The sequence below is a fragment of the Schistocerca serialis genome, chromosome 8, assembly GCF_023864345.2.
Source record: "Schistocerca serialis cubense isolate TAMUIC-IGC-003099 chromosome 8, iqSchSeri2.2, whole genome shotgun sequence".
Taxonomy (NCBI): Eukaryota; Metazoa; Arthropoda; class Insecta; order Orthoptera; family Acrididae; genus Schistocerca; species Schistocerca serialis.
Genome location: NC_064645.1, coordinates 608,093,156 through 608,111,874, shown reverse-complemented (window position 1 = coordinate 608,111,874; position 18,719 = coordinate 608,093,156). Strand labels below are relative to the sequence as shown.

The 18,719-nt window shown below is 43.0% G+C and overlaps 1 protein-coding gene across 2 annotated transcripts in view; it reads left to right on the top strand.

The window, feature by feature from the left end:
• Positions 1-18,719, top strand: part of LOC126416621 (sodium-coupled monocarboxylate transporter 1-like) — a 334,959-nt gene that overhangs the window by 171,314 nt on the left and 144,926 nt on the right. For both annotated transcript variants that reach the window (XM_050084378.1, XM_050084377.1), the window contains exon 8: positions 12,359-12,499. In XM_050084378.1, the coding sequence (XP_049940335.1) occupies positions 12,359-12,499 (141 nt within the window). The remainder of the gene's footprint in view (positions 1-12,358; positions 12,500-18,719) is intronic.

Here is an 18,719-nt window from a genome sequence, read left to right as displayed (position 1 = left end):
ATACCGATCCAATCTTCAGCATTCTTCTGTAGCACCACATTTCGAAAGCTTCTATTTTCTTCTTGTCCAAACTATTTATCGTCCATGTTTCACTTCCATACATGGCTACACTCCATACAAATACTTGCAGAAACGACTTCCTGACACTTAAACCTATACTCGATGTTAACAAATTTCTCTTCTTCAGAAACTCTTTCCTTGCCATTGCCAGTCTACGTTTTATATCCTCTCTACTTCGACCATCATCAGTTATTTTGCTCCCCAAATAGCAAAACTCCTTTACTACTTTAAGTGTCTCATTTCCTAAACTAATTCCCTCAGCATCACCCGACTTAATTCGACTACATTCCATTATCCTCGTTTTGCTTTTGTAGATGGTCATCTTATATCCTCCTTTCAAGACCCTATCCATTCCGTTCAACTGCTCTTCCAAGTCCTTTGCTGTCTCTGACAGAATTACAATGTCATCGGCGAACCTCAAAGTTTTTATTTCTTCTCCATGGATTTTAATACCTACTCCGAATTTTTCGTTTGTTTCCTTTACTGCTTGCTCAATATACAGATTGAGTAACATCGGGGAGAGGCTACAACCCTGTCTCACTCCCTTCCCAACCACTGCTTCCCTTTCATGCCCCTCGACTCTTATAATTGTCATCTGGTTTCTGTACAGCCTTTCGCTCCCTGTATTTTACCCCTGCCACCCTCAGAATTTGAAAGAGAGTATTCCAGTCAGCATTGTCAAAAGCTTTCTCTAAGTCTACAAATGCTAGAAACATAGATTTGCCTTTCCTTAATCTATCTTCTAAGATAAGTCGTAGGGTCAGTATTGCCTCACGTGTTCCAATATTTCTACGGAATCCAAACTGATCTTCCCCGAGGTCGGCTTCTACTAGTTTTTCCATTCGTCTGTAAAGAATTAGTGTTAGTATTTTGCATCCGTGACTTATTAAACTGATAGTTCGGTAATTTTCACATCTGTCAACACCTGCTTTCTTTGGGATTGGAATTATTATATTCTTCTTGAAGTCTGAGGGTATTTCGCCTGTCTCATACATCTTGCTCACCAGATGGTAGAGTTTTGTCAGGACTGGCTCTCCCAAGGCCATCAGTAGTTGTAATGGAATGTTGTCTACTCCTGGGGCCTTGTTTCGACTCAGGTCTTTCAGTGCTCTGGCAAACTCTTCACGCAGTATCATATCTCCCATTTCATCTTCATCTACATCCTCTTCGATTTCCATAATATTGTCCTCAAGTACATCGCCCTTGTATAGACCCTCTAAATACTCCTTCCACCATTCTGCTTTCCCTTCTTTGCTTAGAACTGGGTTTCCATCTGAACTCTTGATATTCATACAAGTGATTCTCATTTCTCCAAAGGTCTCTTTAATTTTCCTGTCGGCAGTATCTATCGCACCCCTGGTGAGACAAGCGTCTACATCCTTACATTTGTCCTCTAGCCATCCCTGCTTAGCCATTTTGCACTTCCTATCGATCTCATTTTTGAGATTTTTGTATTCCTTTTTGCCTGCTCCATTTACTGAATTTTTATATTTTCTCCTTTCATCAATTAAGTCCAATATTTCTTCTGTTACCCAAGGATTTCTAGCAGCCCTCGCCTTTTTACCTACTTTACCCTCTGCTGCCTTCACTATTTCATCTCTCAAAGTTACCCATTCTTCTTCTACTGTATTTCTTTCCCCCATTCCTGTCAATTGTTCCCTTATGCTCTTCCTTAAATTCTGTACAACCTCTGGTTTAGTCAGTTTATCCAGGTCCCATCTCCTTAAATTCCCGTCCTTCATAGCACGAACAAATAGCGAAGGATAAACAGCGCAGACACCATGATTCTGCTGAATTCAGAGGGTTGTGCCAACCGCAAAATGCCTCACTGCAATGCTATATGAAACGTCAAGCTGTTCAGGATACTTCCGAGAAGGACTGAGCAAAGTCTGAGAAAAGCAGTGCGAAAGGCCGGGCTTTGCACCACAAATGGCCCGCACACTGTACACCTATGAAGTCTGGCACGCCCTGGCTGGCCCTGTGCTAGCTAGGCTGCTGGTACTACTTTGGAACTACTCAGTGTGCTTCGTGTGATTTTTTACAAGCACTCTTTGCAACACTCGGTAGTCCCTGTCACTCATCACATGAGGCCAGCCTGCTCTTCATTTAGTTGTGGTTGTTTCTTCACGTTTATACTTCACAATTATATAATCAACACTCGACTTAGACAACTTTAGAATGATAACTTTGGGCAACATGGTCCAGAGGAATAACAATGGTCTAGTGATACAACTGGGTTAAAACAACGATCTAGATGGCAATAATATTTTATTAATGATCGGATTTGACTTCACATAAAAGTCATTTTCAGAAAATCAGCGCTGAAACAACAAGAACAGCAGAGTTACAGGACGTTTGATGAGTATGGCGTCAGAGAAAAGTAGCGATGTAGTGAAACTTCGTGGCAGATTAAAACTGTGTGCTGGACCGAGACTCCAAATCGGGACCTTTGCCTTTCGGGGGCAAGTGCTCTACCAACTGAGCTACCCAAGCACGACTCACGCCCCGTCCTCACAGCTTTACTTCTGCTAGTACCTCGTCTCCTGCCATCCAAACTTTACAGAAGCTCTCCTGCGAACGTTGCAGAACTAGCACTCCTGAAAGAAAGGATATCGCAAGGTTCGCAGGAGAGCTTCTGTAAATTTGGAAGGTAGGAGACGAGATACTGGCAGAAGTAAAGCTGTGAGTGCCGGGCGTGAGTCGTGCTTCGGTAGCTCAGATGGTAGAGCACTTGCCCCCGAAAGGCAAAGGTCCCGATTTGGAGTCTCGGTCCAGCACACAGTTTTAATCTGCCAGGTAGTTTCATATGACCGCACACTCCGCTGCAGAGTGAAAATCTCATTCAGCGATGTAGTATTTAGCCATATGGCTGCTGCCCGCGGTTCCCCTCATTCTCACGATTGTACGCTTTTGAGCAATGGCTGCACAGGTTAAATAGTGTGCAAATTTTGCGCCGAAAACGGATTACGTCAGCCCCAGCCAATGGTACACGCTTCACAAGATTTGAGATATAGATATTGTACGGAATTTAAAAAACAAGTTATAAATACGAATATATAAATGGATAAATAGTTGCAGATCATCAGATAATAGACTCTTTTATGTTAAAATAAGTGAGCTTACAGCCTGAGAGAAGATAAAGTGGCACCTAGTGGCATTAGTACAAGCTGCAAAGACAACGTTCTTAATACACTACTGGGCATTAAAATTGCTACGCCAAGAAGAAATGCAGATGATAAACGGGTATTCATTAGACATATATATTAAACTAGAACTGACATGTGATAACATTTTCACGCAATTTGGGTGCATAGATCCTGAGAAATCAGCACCCAGAACAACCACCTCTGGCCGTAATAACGTCCTTGATACGCCTGGGCATTGAGTCAAACAGAGCTTGGATGGCGTGTACAGGTACAGCTGCCCATGCAGCTTCAACACGATACCACACATCATCAAGAGTAGTGGCTGGCGTATTGTGACGAGCCAGTTGCTCGGCCACCATTGACCAGACGTTTTCAATTGGTGAGATATCTGGAGAATGTCCTGGCCAGGGCAGCAGTCGAACATTTTCTGTATCCAGGAAGGACCGTACAGGACCTGCAACATGCGGTCGTGCATTATCCTGCTGAAATTTAGGGTTTCGTAGGGATCGAATGAAGGGTAGAGCCACGGATAGTAACACATCTGAAATGTAACGTCCACTGTTCGAAGTGCCGTCAATGCGAACAAAGATGACCGAGACGTGTAACCAATGGCACCCCCTACCGTCACGCCGAGTGATACGCCAGTATGCTGATGACGAATACACGCTTCCAATGTGCGTTCACCGCGATGTCGCCAAACACGGATGCGATCATCATGATGCTGTAAACAGAACCTGGATTCATCCGAAAAAATGGCGTTTTGCCATTGGTGCATCCAGGTTCGTCGTTGAGTGCATCATCGCAGGCGCTCCTGTCTGTGATGCAGCGTCAAGGGCAACAGCAGCCATGGTCTCCCAGCTGATAGTCCATGCTGCTGCAAACGTCGTCGAACTTTTCGTGCACATGGTGGTTGTCTTGAAAACGTCCCCATCTGTTGACTCAGGGATCGAGACGTGGCTCACGATCCGTTACAGCCATGCGGATAAGATGCCTGCCATTTCGACTGTTAGTGATACGAGGCCGTTGGGATCCAGCACGGCGTTCCGTATTACCCTCCTGAACCCACCGATTCCATATTCTGCTAACAGTCACTGGATCTCGACCAATGCGAGCAGCACGGTCACGATACGATACACCGCAATCGCGATAGGGTACAATCCGACCTTTATCAAAGTCGGAAACGTGATGGTACGCATTTCTCCTCTTTACACGAGGCATCACAACATTTCACTAGGCAACGCATGTCAACTGCTGTTTGTGTATGAGAAATTGGTTGGAAACTTTCCGCATGTCAGCACGTTGTAGGTGTCGCCAACCTTGTGTGAATGCTCTCAAAAGCTAATCATTTGCATATCACAGCATCTTCTTCCTGTCGATTAAATTTCGCGTCTGTAGTACTTCATCTTCGTGGTGTAGCAATTTTAATGGCCCGTAGTTTATTTTCCAGCTGTTGAACAAAAGAACAAAAAAAAATTTATTTTTATATACGTATTGTCATAAAGTGGCATACAGCTGGCATTAATTCCATGAAATGATAAAAATACTAAAATATATAGGTATCGCCGTATAACTACTAAGCAATGCCCTCTGGTGTGTACTCGCAGTGAGGCTGTTGTCAGGGTAACACAGAGATCAAGATGGCAGCTGGGAAATCAAAACAATACACGCAAGGGGTCCGGCTGTAGTCAAGGTAAGGTACAAGTCGATATCTTCAAAGGCCTTTACATGCACGAGCCATGAATCATGTTGCTTGTAAAACTGAAAGACATAGTTACCACATGACGACGTATAACTGATAAATGGTCTGCTAATATCCACTATCACCATATTTTCTTCTGCTAGTTTTGATCAATGAATTCTTCCAGTAATGGTTGGATATGCTTTGGTACACAGTATGGCTTCCAACAGACATGAGTATTATTGCCGGTGTGTACACAGTGTTGTGTAAGAAGTGTTGCTGACAACCGGCCATTTGTATTACACAAATCAGTAAACTGTAGTAGTAAAGCCTCCAGCGCTTGTTGATCACTCCCTCATAAGTGATTCGCTTTTTTTTTTTTTTTTTTTTTTTTTTTTTTTTTGCATAATTCGGATGCAGCCTGCAGATTTGGTAATCACATGACCTATCCTTAGCTTCTTCATCCAAAACATCTAACGTGGCAATCATTAAGATCTTTGACAAAAGGCTAACAGGAACCAAAAATTCACAATTTATAGTAGTAATGCGTGTCACACTTTTGCCCACAAAACAATGCATTTTATCCATTTCTTCATTACTCTCTAGTGGTTCTACCATACACAATACTTCCTCTGGTAAATCGGTACGTATAGTAATCGAAACTAACTCTTTTGTAACTGTCAGTGCGTTATGATAGGAACTAACCTTAGCATACATGTTTGCATTTCAATTGGCAACACCTACATGATCAGTGCACCTTGTGACATTGCCTCGCTTGCAGTTGTTGCTCCCAGTGGAAACAAATTTCCAGCAAGTTCAGTTGTATACCACCTAAGATCGATTTTAACAAGATGTTTACTACTGAAGTCGAGTCTGAGCAATGCATAACACCCTTCACCAACATGTGCTCCAAAAAACGCTTAGGTCCAATACTAAAGTCAAGCAGTGTTTTCCCTAATGACTTTACATAGTCACCTGCCCAATGTAATCTCAGTCTCTTCCTGCCTAAGAGGTCCTGACTAATGGCTGACACATGCACATCTGTGTCTACTAAAAACTTTTGTACCTTGCATTAAGCCCTTTCCTAACAGTATCAGTTTCCTCTAAGTGTATGGCGATTCTAGTAGCCTCGGATGCATAACGTTCTCCATTCTGACTGTACCTGACATGTCAGTGAGGATATCCACTAAAAAGTAAGCGACAGCCATGTTTTTAGCTTGACGCAGAATGACTGTCAGCCTCTGTTCATATCAGTGCATATGTTTATGCATTAATCTTTTGGATTCTGCCTAAGAAGTGTTCCACTAACTCATTGTGTTTCTATGCCAGACTACTAAGCTTTTCCGTGAATAATTTCATGTTATTCTGCTTCTGGCAGCACTGGCGCAGGCAACGCTAACTGCTCAAACATTTCTGCCTTACTAAGTATCTCACGATACATAACGTATATTTTAGCCTCGCCCACTAACCGTAAATTAGATATGTGCAGACATGTTTCGTCTGACCAGTTACTCAATTTTATGGTAGCGACAACTTCGCTAATAAACAGAGTAACATCCTCCGTTGTTTTCCCACAAAAAGGCGTTATCAAGTTGGCTGCTAAAGGATCGACAGAGCGAGGAGGTAAAATTAACACTGCCTTTACCTACCCCGGTCCCAACTGCATCTGCTGCTGAATAGCTTGCAATGCTTCTACTATACCATATAATTCTTTATTGTATTTCTTCTGCTGAGAATTAACCACCAATAACCTGGTTTCTTATTTATTTCTAATTTCTGCTACCAGTCACTTTTTTATTTTATGTTTAATCCAACATAATACAACGCGTTTTGAACATGTTCTGTTCATCTTCAGGCGTTTATACATACGTACACACATACAGAGAAATGTTACTTATAAATAAACAGTCTTAAACCAGATTAATCTAGAATTCTTTGTGCATTGTTTGTTACTGTAGCGGCTGGTGCGGCATTTTTTTTTTTTTTTTTTTTTTGGTGGAGCGGGGAGAGGGGGGGAGGGGGGCAGTGGATGGCTAGAAATCGAAATCAGTGATGTCTTCTGCTGGCGTCCTTCCTTGTGGTTTACTTTGTATGTTATCACAGCCTGTATAGGGTGGAGATAGATTTGCATCAGTTATGTGTTACGAAAATAGTGTGAAAGGCTTTTGTATGACAGACAGTTGATCACTTACGATTTCATCATCTTGCTGCTTCACTTGCATCACTGGTGTAATGGCGGAGCTATTGATTAGCATTACACTATTGCACATTGTATTTTATCACTGACTGCCAACGTAATTCACTACACAAATTTGCTTGGACATACATGTAAACGTTATGCACACAACACAAGATGGCGCACTGTAGCATGTGGGTCTGTATCGATTGCATGTATGTCCAAGCAATTTGTGCAGTGAATCACTTTGGCAGTCAGTGATAAAATACAATGTGCAATAGTGTAATGCTAATCAACAGCTCCGCCATTACACCAGTGATGCAAGTGAAGCAGCAAGATGATGAAATCGTAAGTGATCAACCGTCTGTCATACAAAAGCGTTTCACACTATTTTCGTAACACATAACTGATGCAAATCTATCTACATCCTATACAGGCTGTGATATCATACATAGTAAACCACAAGGAAGGACGCCAGCAGAAGACATCACTGATTTCGATTTCTAGCCATCCACTGCCCCTCCCCCCCCCCCCCCCCCAAAAAATGCCACACCAGCCGCTACAGTAACAAACAATGGACAAAGAGTTCTAGATTAATCTGGTTTAAGTCTGTTTATTTTTAAGTAACATTTCTCTGTATGTATGTACGTATGTATAAACGCCTGAAGATGAACAGAACATGTTCGAAAGGCGTTGTATTGTATTAGATTAAATATAAAATAAAAAAGTGACTGGTAGCAGAAATTAGAAATAAATAATTATCCCACACAGTCACGGTTCACAAACATAGCCATTATGGCCGAGAATAAACCTGGTTTCTTGTTGTGATAATGCCGCATCATTGTCACCCATGATAAATGTACATGTCTCTGGCATTCTGCGTATTCTATAACTGCTATTACAATAAGAGAAAAATGGGGAAACTCCACTTACAACACACGCAAAAATAAATTAAATTAGTTTTTACGCCGTGTCATGGCCCAGCGGGACTCTAAACAGTCCTATGGCAGACGATCAACTCGTCTACAAATTTCACGTGAGCTGGCGCTGCTGTAGTGCATGGAAACTCATGCCCTGTTAAATTACAGAATTTACACCTCATTGGCATTACATACGATTCCCTGCAGTCTTCAGGCTGCTATTACTTAACAAACGACACTTCCAAAATGCTACTTATGTCTGTACAAGTTATGGCCACACAAAATGCCAAAAAGGCAAACAAAAAATGTTCACTCACCACAGCGCATTGCAACAGACTCCAAGCCTGGACAGGTGATGACAGCTGATGCTGCAGATGTGGCTCGACTCCCACCAAAGTCCTAAAGTAAGAGCCATTTCTTACACCAATTGTGGAGACACAGGAAGCTGCGGTCTCTGTGGCCGCAGGATGCCGACCTCGCAGTGTGGAAGCGAGGGCCAGTGAAACGCCTGAGGTTGTTAGTAGTACAGTATTGGTTTTCAGTACTTTTATTTTCAAAATCATACAACGCAAATAGCTTGACCGAAGGCAGGAGAACAGTGCACATGGCCGGAATTTGCTGACTGTTCGAGCTCAGTGCCATCTGCTTTGCATGTCGGAGGTCGGAAACTGTACCCTCAGCAGAGGCGGTGTCATGCGGGATGCCGACCCAGAGGCCCGCAGGCGATGTCCACTCGCCGAGAACACTAACAGCATGGCACGCTGCTTTATCAAAGCACTTCGGAAGACATCAAAGTTCACATCCGGGTCAGCGGCCAAAAGCTCCACATGGGATGATGCCAGCCATGCAGAAGTACGTCCTGGCTTCCCAACAAGAAGCGGCCAAGACTCCAGTAGCTGGTCACAGGTACAGCACGAATGCACCTCTTCCGACAATGTGGGTCGTCAACAAGTAGCAGATCACCCACATTAGACCACCAGAAGGTTGGTGGTCAAAGATGATTAGGTCTTCCCATCAGTGGCCAGTGGAGTGCATCAGGCTGGCTGGTGTATAGTAATAGAAGTCATCAGACGAATATTGTGCACCACATCATGTAATAGACTAAATGTACGTTCGCTGAAACACACAAGACTGTTGCAGCAACTTATCACGAACTGCTGCCAACTGAATAGAATAGAGTGTGTACTTCAGAAGTCCCAGTATTTGATATGGTTGGCTTGTTCTGATGATGTTATGAAGCTGTAGTGATGAGCAAATTTGACCCCGTTTTCTCAGCTTGTCGGTGCTTTGCACCATACTGCAATATCCCATCTGTGGCCTGCAGTTCTTGTGTATGATTTACATGCTGTGTCCGCCCCGATAGCTCAGTGGTCAGCGTGACGGATTGCCGTCCTAACGGCCCGGGTTCAATTCCCGGCTGGGTCGGGGATTTTCTCCGCTTAGAGACTGGGTGTTGTGTTGTCTTCATCATCATTTCATCCCCAACCGGTGCGTCGAATGTAATAAAACCTGCACTAAGGCAGCCGAACCTGCCCCGTAAGGGGCCTCGCGGCCAATGACGCCCATTTCCATTTACATTTTGTTTAAGGGCACCTTGCAATGCTGTCAGAATGACATTATGGTGCGACCATGCTGCTGTGGTCGCACTCTGCACTCTCTACTCGAATTTGCTGTTGCAATGCCCCAGTTGTGTGCCTCGCTATTTACCTTATTGGTCTTCCTTCCTGGTTAAATTCTGATTTCGGCACTCATCTTGGGCCTGTCTTCGCTCAATTCTTTGCACAACAGAGAAAAAAAATTAAGTTTACTCAAAATTCCTTTCTGCAGTGTAATTCAGCCTTTGACTGACAAGGGGACTGCACATACTCATCAACACCATTTTCTTCCCAATTTGTGGTATCTACAGGATTTGGCCAGAGGTGAAAGCATGAGAAGTGGGAGCTCCAGATGACCAAGAGTTCAGAAAAAATGCATTTCGCGTGGATGAGGCAAGGCATGAGCCATTTACTTTAGCATATTTGACAGGCAGCTACTGACAAAGCAGAAATAGTGTTGAACAATAATCTGAGGTTTGTGGAGTCGAGTGCCTATGCAATCTGACTGCTGGAAATTGAATACAATAGGGTGTGTGCTTCAGAAGTCCTAATATTTAAGGTGGTTGGCTCATGCCTATGATGTTATCAAGCTGTGGTGATCAGTAAATTCGGCCCCGTTTTCTCAGCTTGTTAGATTTTTTAAATCAATTTTTACGTTACTTACAGTGCAAATGAAACGAAATAATGCTCATTATAAATTATTTTCGTAAAAGCCATAAAAAGGAGAGGCAAAGGAAAATTTGGGATTGTAAATAATTTTCCAAAAAAGGATTGTAGTTTCAGTGTCCAAGAGAACTCTGCAAATAACTTCCCAAAAATGAATTGTAACTAAAAAGTACAGGACTTAATATTCCTTAGTTTCAGTTTTACCTTCGAGCAGCCTTCGGCAGCTGCAAGTGAACATAGGTTCCCAGTACGTGTGAAATCGGACCATCGACAGAGAAACAGAAATCACACCCTGACAAAACCGCATTAAAGTACATTCCATTTTACCTCGCCAACTGTCCTCGCCAATATTTAGTGAAACGATGCACTACGTGTGGTTTGCTGCTAGACTGTGCGAGGAGAGAGAACCTTTTATGAATTGAATCAAGTTTTGTTTTCATAGAAGCCTTAAAATAACCATGTAATTACAGAAATGCAGCATGTATAATGCGTGCAAGATGTCGAGGCAGTTACTGCTTCTCCTGTTTTTACAATGAATATCACCCCGGCACTTGTAAATCATCAACTGAAAAATAATAAAAGTATCTAATTTCATATACAAAGTTCTCATACACACTTAAAATCCCTTCCTGAAAATTTATTTGGAATCCCCAAATTTTCCTTTGCCTTTCCCTTTCATGCCTTTTACGAAAATATTAATAATTGCATTTATCGATAGTTATTTCGGTTTATTTATAGTGCAAATAACACAAAAATTTAAAATAAACTATATTTTCTGTATAGGGACTCCAACCCCTGACCTTCGGATTACTGTTCTGCTCTATTTCCTCTGAATCAACCATTGCCTGGTAACTACACCAACACAGTTGGCTCCCACTTCACCTGACCTGCACCAAAACTGCTCTTTTTTTCGGAACGATTGGCCACTGGAACTGTCATTTCTATCACTTTCATTTCTGGCTGTGCCCTGAGTATATCATAAATATGGACGAAAACAGAGATGACGGACAGGCATGGTCACCTTGGGAGTTCTTATACCATATGTGTTAGACTTTTCAAAATTTGTAATTAATCAAGATATAATAATGTTGTTGTTGTCTTCAGTCCTGAGACTGGTTTGATGCAGCTCTCAATGCTAATCTATCCTGTACCAGCTGCTTCATCTCCCAGTACGTACTGCAGCCTTAATCCTTCTGAATCCGCTTAGTGTACTCATTTCTTGGTCTCCCTCTACGATTTTTACCCTCCACGCTGCCCTCCAATACTAAATTGGTGATCCCTTGATGCCTCAGAATATGTCCTATCAACTGATCCCTTCTTCCAGTCAAGTTGTGCCACTAATTTCTCTTCTCCCCAATCCTATTCAATACCTCCTCATTAGTTATGTGATATACCCATCTAATCTTCAGCATTCTTCTGTAGCACCACATTTCAAAATCTTCTACTCTCTTCTTCTCCAAACTATTTATCGTCCACGTTTCACTTCCATGCATGGCTACACTCCATACAAATACTTTCCGAAACGACTTCATGACACTTAAATCTATACTCGATGTTAACAAATTTCTCTTCTTCAGAAACGCTTTCCTTGCCATTGCCAGTCTACATTTTATACCCTCTCTACTTCGACCATCATCAGTTATTTTGCTCCCCAAATAGCAAAACTCCTTTACTACTTTAAGTGTCTCATTTCCTAGTCTAATTCCCTCAGCATCACCCGACTTAATTCGACTACATTCCATTATCCTCGTTTTGCTTTTGTTGATATCCATCTTATATCCTCCTTTCAAGACACTGTCCATTCCGATCAACTGCTCTTCCAAGTCCTTTGCTGTCTCTGACAGAATTACAATATAATAATAACAATAAAAATAACAATATAATAATAAGATTTCTAAATTGTACATGTTTTCAATATATGTTATCCCGCTTTATTTATTTGTAGATCTGAAGATGATCATAACATGATCAAAACTAGTTATCATTTGTGATAGTTTGCAGCTGAGACTGTTGTAATAACTACTTCTTAAAATTTACAATTGCAGCATTTTTCATGGTAAAATGTAAACTATTGCAAAAACAAAAAAAGAGGTGGCTTTCTTTCCTTTTGCCCACAGCCTGGATCCCGACCCTAAAGTACGCACAGCGCTGCCCAGCCTCGTGCTCGGAGGTGCAATACACTGGCTGGCAGTGTCTGGCATCCACCAGATGATGATACAGCGCTACATGTCCCTGCCCTCGCTCTCCAAGGCTAACAGGTAACTACACTACACTCTGTGGAGTTAGTCGAACAATGGTGCAACAAACCTCTTGTAATTAACGAGTCGTTCCTGTTTCGTCCAGTGTTGCAAGGAAAATACCAGCCAAACGTTTCCACTGCAGTTACCTTGTTTCACAGTAACATAGAACGACATTCTTGTATATAACATTGTCACTTTTTTTCGTGTCAAATCGGAGTAAACATCTCAAACATTCGACCAAGACCTCCATCGTCTTCGCCAAGACCAACTAACTCTCGTGCCTGGTGGCTGCTTTTGTGGTGATCTTTCGTAGCTCATAGGCAGCTTGTGATTGGTGGGCGTACATCATCATGACGTCATGCTGCCAGAGATTATGCATCACCAGCGCAGAACCAGACACAGTCTCTGATAGCATGCCGTAATGGCGATGTATACTCACCATTCACAAACTGTCTGTGGGCTATAAGAGGTTATAATAACAACAACAGCCACATTTCTCGGCGAAAACGAGGCAGGTGATCATTGTTTGGGTTTTTACACTGACCTGACGCGGAAAAGAAACCTAGAATGTTTTATATGCTTTCATTTAATGTGAAATGTGCCTTTTGGCTAGCATAACAAATTCGTATTTGGGGGGAATGTGATTCTGATAAGCCATAGTCATCAGATTTAGCTCCCCATACATTGCAAGTCTTTTACAGATCAAATATTTTGCTTGTGTATTTATTGTTATATTTAGTCATATTGTTTATACTTACATTATAAGTACATTGTAAGTTGAGATAAAGAGTTTCTTAGAACCGTTACAGTAAGCAATTAATAAAAAGAAGTTATGTCTCAACATTAGCTTTATAATATATATAAAATAGAAACCATACTACAATTTGAAACTTATATTAAATAACATAAGAAGGTGATCTTGAATCCATAACTCATCTAATAACTCTTCAAATATGCATTTTCATACACATTAAAACAGGACCTCTTCTAAATATTAACATCCCACCTTAGAGTCCAGACACGAAGCAACGAATGAAAATTAAAAGAACATCTCACCTATTTTCTAACACAGACTAAACGACGTTGTCAAAAGTGTCTACATAGCCTCTTAGAACTTCTGAGTCTCTTCGAAGCAGTTGAGCAATCCCCGGAACTTACACTTTCGCTCACAAGCAGATGTTTCCTCTCAGGAAGACACTCCTCGTCCCTCATGATGACTCGTCACGTGCAAATAAAAATATCAGTTCCGTACGATATCTGTGCTCTTTCTTACGACACTTTATTTTGTAGTTTTCGTTCGCGAGTGTCGTCACTTACAAACCTATACGCTTCACTTCTCTGGAGTAGTATGTATCACCACACAGGCCCAAGTAATATGAACTGAGATTTGTGTATATGGATTGGCTAAAAACAAAGCAGACGAAAATATAAAAGGAATGGATGAGTACTGGACAAATACAATTTAACGATAAGAAGCATTACAAACATAGTTGAACATAAGAAGGATATAAGCAGTGAAATAGAAAACTGCCCCTTATAAGCTTATATATACATTTCTTTATATGCTCTGGAATAGTATAATAGCATATCGCGATAGCACCTCGGCTTTACCACTCACAACAATTAGAAAGCTACCTAGCTAAGATAATCTAGACTGTTTGCAGCGTCCCCATGAACATTCTAAAAAAAAACTACCCACCATGAAGGAATTATCCGAATGGTACGGAAATCAGTAGAATCAGTAGATGTGATGTACATTTAAAGACCAAAAAATGATTATAATTTCAGAAAATCTGGATGCTTTATTCAAGAGAAAGAGCTTCACACATTGAGCAAATTGAGCTCTTATGCAAGCAGTTATTGCAATGATTGAAAGAGTTGATTGATGACCTGCTGAGGGATATCGTGCCAAGCACTGATAAATTGGCGCGTCAGATCGTTAAAATCTCGAAATTGTCGGAGGGACCTGCCCATAATGCTCCAGACGTACTCAACTGGGGAGATATCTGCCGATCTTGTTGGCCAAGGCAGGGCTTGGCAAGCATGCAGGGAGGCCGTAGAAACCCTCACCATGTGCAGGTGGGCATTATCTTGCTGGAATGTAAGCTTAGGCCGGCTTGCCATGAAGGGCACCGAAACGGTGTGTACAATATTGTCGACGTACCAATGTGTTGTAGGGGTGCCGAGGATTACAACGAAAGGACCTTGCTATGAAATGGAATGGCAAAGACGATCACTACTGGTTGTCGAGCCGTACGGCGGGCGACAGTCAGGGTGACATCCCACTGCTCTCCAGGGCGACTCCAGAGCCGTCCTCAATGGTCATCGGGGCTCAGTTCGAAGCGGAACTCATCACTGACGACAATTCTACTCCAGTAAACGAGATTCCAGGCCGAAGACTTTGAGTTGCACCTTGGATCGGAATCCACGTTTAACTGCAGATCACCAGAGTTAAGCACTGTCGGGCTTGCCTAGCATTTGGATGGGTAACTGTCCAGTCTCCCGAGCGCTGTCGGCAAGCGGGATGCACCCAGCCCTTGTGAGGCAAATTGAGGAGATACTTGATCGAGAAGTAGCGGCTCCGGTCACGAAATCTGACAGTGGCTAGGAGAGTGGTGTGCTGACCACACGCCCCTCCATATCCGCATCCAGTGATGCCTATGGGCAGCAGATGATTGGTTCAAATGGCTCTGAGCACTGTGGGACTTAACCTCTGTGGTCATCAGTCCCCAAGAACTTAGAACTACTTATACTTAACTAACCTAAGGACATCACACACATCCATGTCCGAGGCAGGATTCGAACCTGCAACTGTAGCGGTCGCGCGATTCCAGACTGTAGCGCCTAGAACCGCTCGGCCACTCTGGCCGGCGGCAGCAGATGACACAGCGGTTGGTCAGTACCGTTAGGCCTTCCAAAGCCTCTTCAATCGGAGTTTAGTTTTAGTTTTAAGTCTGTTCAAAGGTCTGAGGAAGACAACAGCATAATATCATCTCCAACAGGACTATGCCTAGTAAAGCACTGTGATGTCCAAAACAATTTTTGAATTGATCACTACTTTACATTACCTGTATCACACTGAGCTCGACTGTAAGTACTGAGACTTCCTGAGAGATATGGAATTGACCAACTGGCGTGCCTGTTTATAATACGTGACAGCTTCCACAACACTGGTTAACACCACACATTCATGTTCACAATCGCGCTATCACTTTCACTTCTGCTACTATTGTGCCAAGGGGGCTTGAGGGGAGAGGGTTTTGTAATTGTCATACCCTGGCAATTATTTTTGTGGTGTCACCGCCAGACACCACACTTGCTAGGTGGTAGCTTTTAAATCGGCCGCGGTCCGTTAGTATACGTCGGACCCGCGTGTCGCCACTGTCAGTGATTGCAGACCGAGCGCCGCCACACGGCAGGTCTAGAGAGACGTTCTAGCACTCGCCCCAGTTGTACAGCCGACTTTGCTAGGAAAGGTTCACTGACAAATACGCTCTCATTTGCCGAGACGATAGTTAGCATAGCCTTCAGCTACGTCATTTGCTACGACCTAGCAAGGCGCCATTATCAATAGATATTTAACTTGTGATGCCTTTACCGTCAGACCGATGGCCTCCAATTATGGATTAAAGTTAAGTATTACATCAACTACGTACTTTATTTGCTACTATAAATTCCCTTAACTGTTCCAGACCTCACGCCAGTCTCCGTGAGCTTAACGCGTGCCTTTCGGCTACCTCCGAGTGGCTTGGCTGTCTTGCCAAGTCACCACAATTTTCATGTCGGAAATGTTGTTAGTGATATTGTTTACTGCCGTCCACCATTCATGATAGCAAAGAAATTCGTAATGTGGATGGTTTATCTCCATAGATTCCCCAATTCACCATAGGCGTCACAGTAAACAGCGGTTTGGTCAGGTATTCTCCTACGACAACACTGTAGATATCGTTATTTTTCCTGCTGAATTTGCCTTGGTAAATTGGATATGGGGAGAGGGTATGTAGTTTTAGTATTGTACCATGCCCTAGTCGCAGACTGTGTGGCCACACATGATTTTAAATGTGGTTCTGATGATGGGTATGGCCGAAACCCGTTAAGGTGTATGTTTTTTTAAATAAAAATATAAATAGAGATCAAGACTGACAATTATATTGACTAGTCATAACATCTGTGGACACGTACAATGGTTTTATGTCATTTATAGCAAAAAAGAGTTTCGATTGGGAAATCCTAGAATACTGACCGCTTCAATCGATCACTGTGTGCACCATTTCGTAGCTTTTTCTAACACCTTTGATGTGACGGCTGTGCATTGCACAACTCTACACCTATCTGTAAAGCCTTAGTACAGGCACCGTGAGCCGGCCGAAGTGGCCGTGCGGTTAAAGGCGCTGCAGTCTGGAACCGCAAGACCGCTACGGTCGCAGGTTCGAATCCTGCCTCGGGCATGGATGTTTGTGATGTCCTTAGGTTAGTTAGGTTTAACTAGTTCTAAGTTCTAGGGGACTAATGACCTCAGCAGTTGAGTCCCATAGTACTCAGAGCCATTTGAACCCTTTGAGCCATACAGGCACCATGGTAGCTGCACCATACCAATAGATACGATATTGCAGTGCCTGTGTTATTCCGAATTACGTTGCAAACTTACTTTGGATATGCATGCATGTCCAAAGTACCAAACACTGTGGTGACTGCAGCCGTTATGAAATACATTAAATGTATTCGCATTTGCGAATATGAACAACCATCAGCTGTAGAAATTTGTGGCAGACTAGGACTCGAACCTGGAGTTATCGCTTATCGCTAGCGGTCGCCTTCTCATTCGGCTATCCGTGCACGAATCACGGCCAGACACAAACTTTCATACGTCAACAACCACGCGCCTACAGCCTGTTCTCGTACATCCATTATGTTCATTCCCGTACAGGTGAGATGTTTTACCTGAAAGTCGCTTGCCTGGTGTCGTCGTACTTCGGAATAACAAAGGCACCGCAATATCGTGTTTATCAGCCGACACCGTATAAGTGACTTTCAAGTAAACTGTCTCCCCTGTACGGGAATATACACTAGTGTTCAAAATTAAAGCAAAAAAACGCTATTTCTCCCTTGTGCGTCTAATTCAATAGATATCCGTACGATCGTGTTCTGCACCGAAGATGGCATTCCGGTCGACGGACAACCACGCCAACAATGACATCATGACACCTATTAAACGGGGTAGTGTTTGTCGGATAGCCCCACACCCACAATCGCTGTGCTGACAGTCACAGACGGTGCAGTATAGCACAGAGAAGAGACCAACCAGACTTTCTGCAGTGGAGGACAATAGAAAGAAAGGATGCAGGACAGTCGCAAACTGATGTGGCCCTATGGCTTAATGTGAATCGTTCTGTTGCTTCTCATACGTGGCGACAGTTTATAGAGACCGAAACTCTATCCCGAAGACCAGGGCAGAGCCGACAACGTGTGACAACAGAAACAGAGAACCGTTATTTGATTTTCAAATAACTTCCGGGAATTCAGCCAGGTAACACTTTCAGCGACCGCCGATATTTCGGCGGGAGAACACCCAGCCATTTTCAAGGCAAACTGCAACGGACAGGCGGCGTACATGCAAATTTAATACCTCGGTTCTCCGACAGAAGCAGGAAAGATAATACACACACACACACTGAACACTAGTGCCACCAAAGATGACCAAAGTCAGAGCTATCGATAGTGAGCACTTTTGAGTTCCGTTAAGGATGATCTTGGACTGCGTAAGGCGGGTGTATATCGTATTCCTTGTAGCTGCGGCATGGCATATGGGACAGTGTCATTAGGGAGGCAGTTGAGATTAAATTAGCTAGAAACCTCGTTAACAGGGATGGAGGTTTCTGTTTAAACTCTGTTTTGAATCCTGCTCTCTCCCTTGTCAAAAAACAGAGGAACACAGTCAATGCTGCCTCACCTGCGAATTCATAGTCTCACTATCGATAGCGCTGACTTTGGTCATCTTTGGTGGCACTAGTGTTCAGTGTGTGTGTGTGTGTTATCTTTCCTGCTTCTGTCGGAGAACCGAGGTATTAAAGTTGCATGTACGCCGCCTGTCCGTTGCAGTTTGCCTTGAAAATGGCGGAGTGTTCTCCCGCCGAAATATCGGCGGTAGCTGAAATTGTTACCTGGCTGAATTCCCGGAAGTTATTTGAAAGTTGTATACGCCAGGAGAAACTCAGGTCTCACGTTATTTGATTGTAGG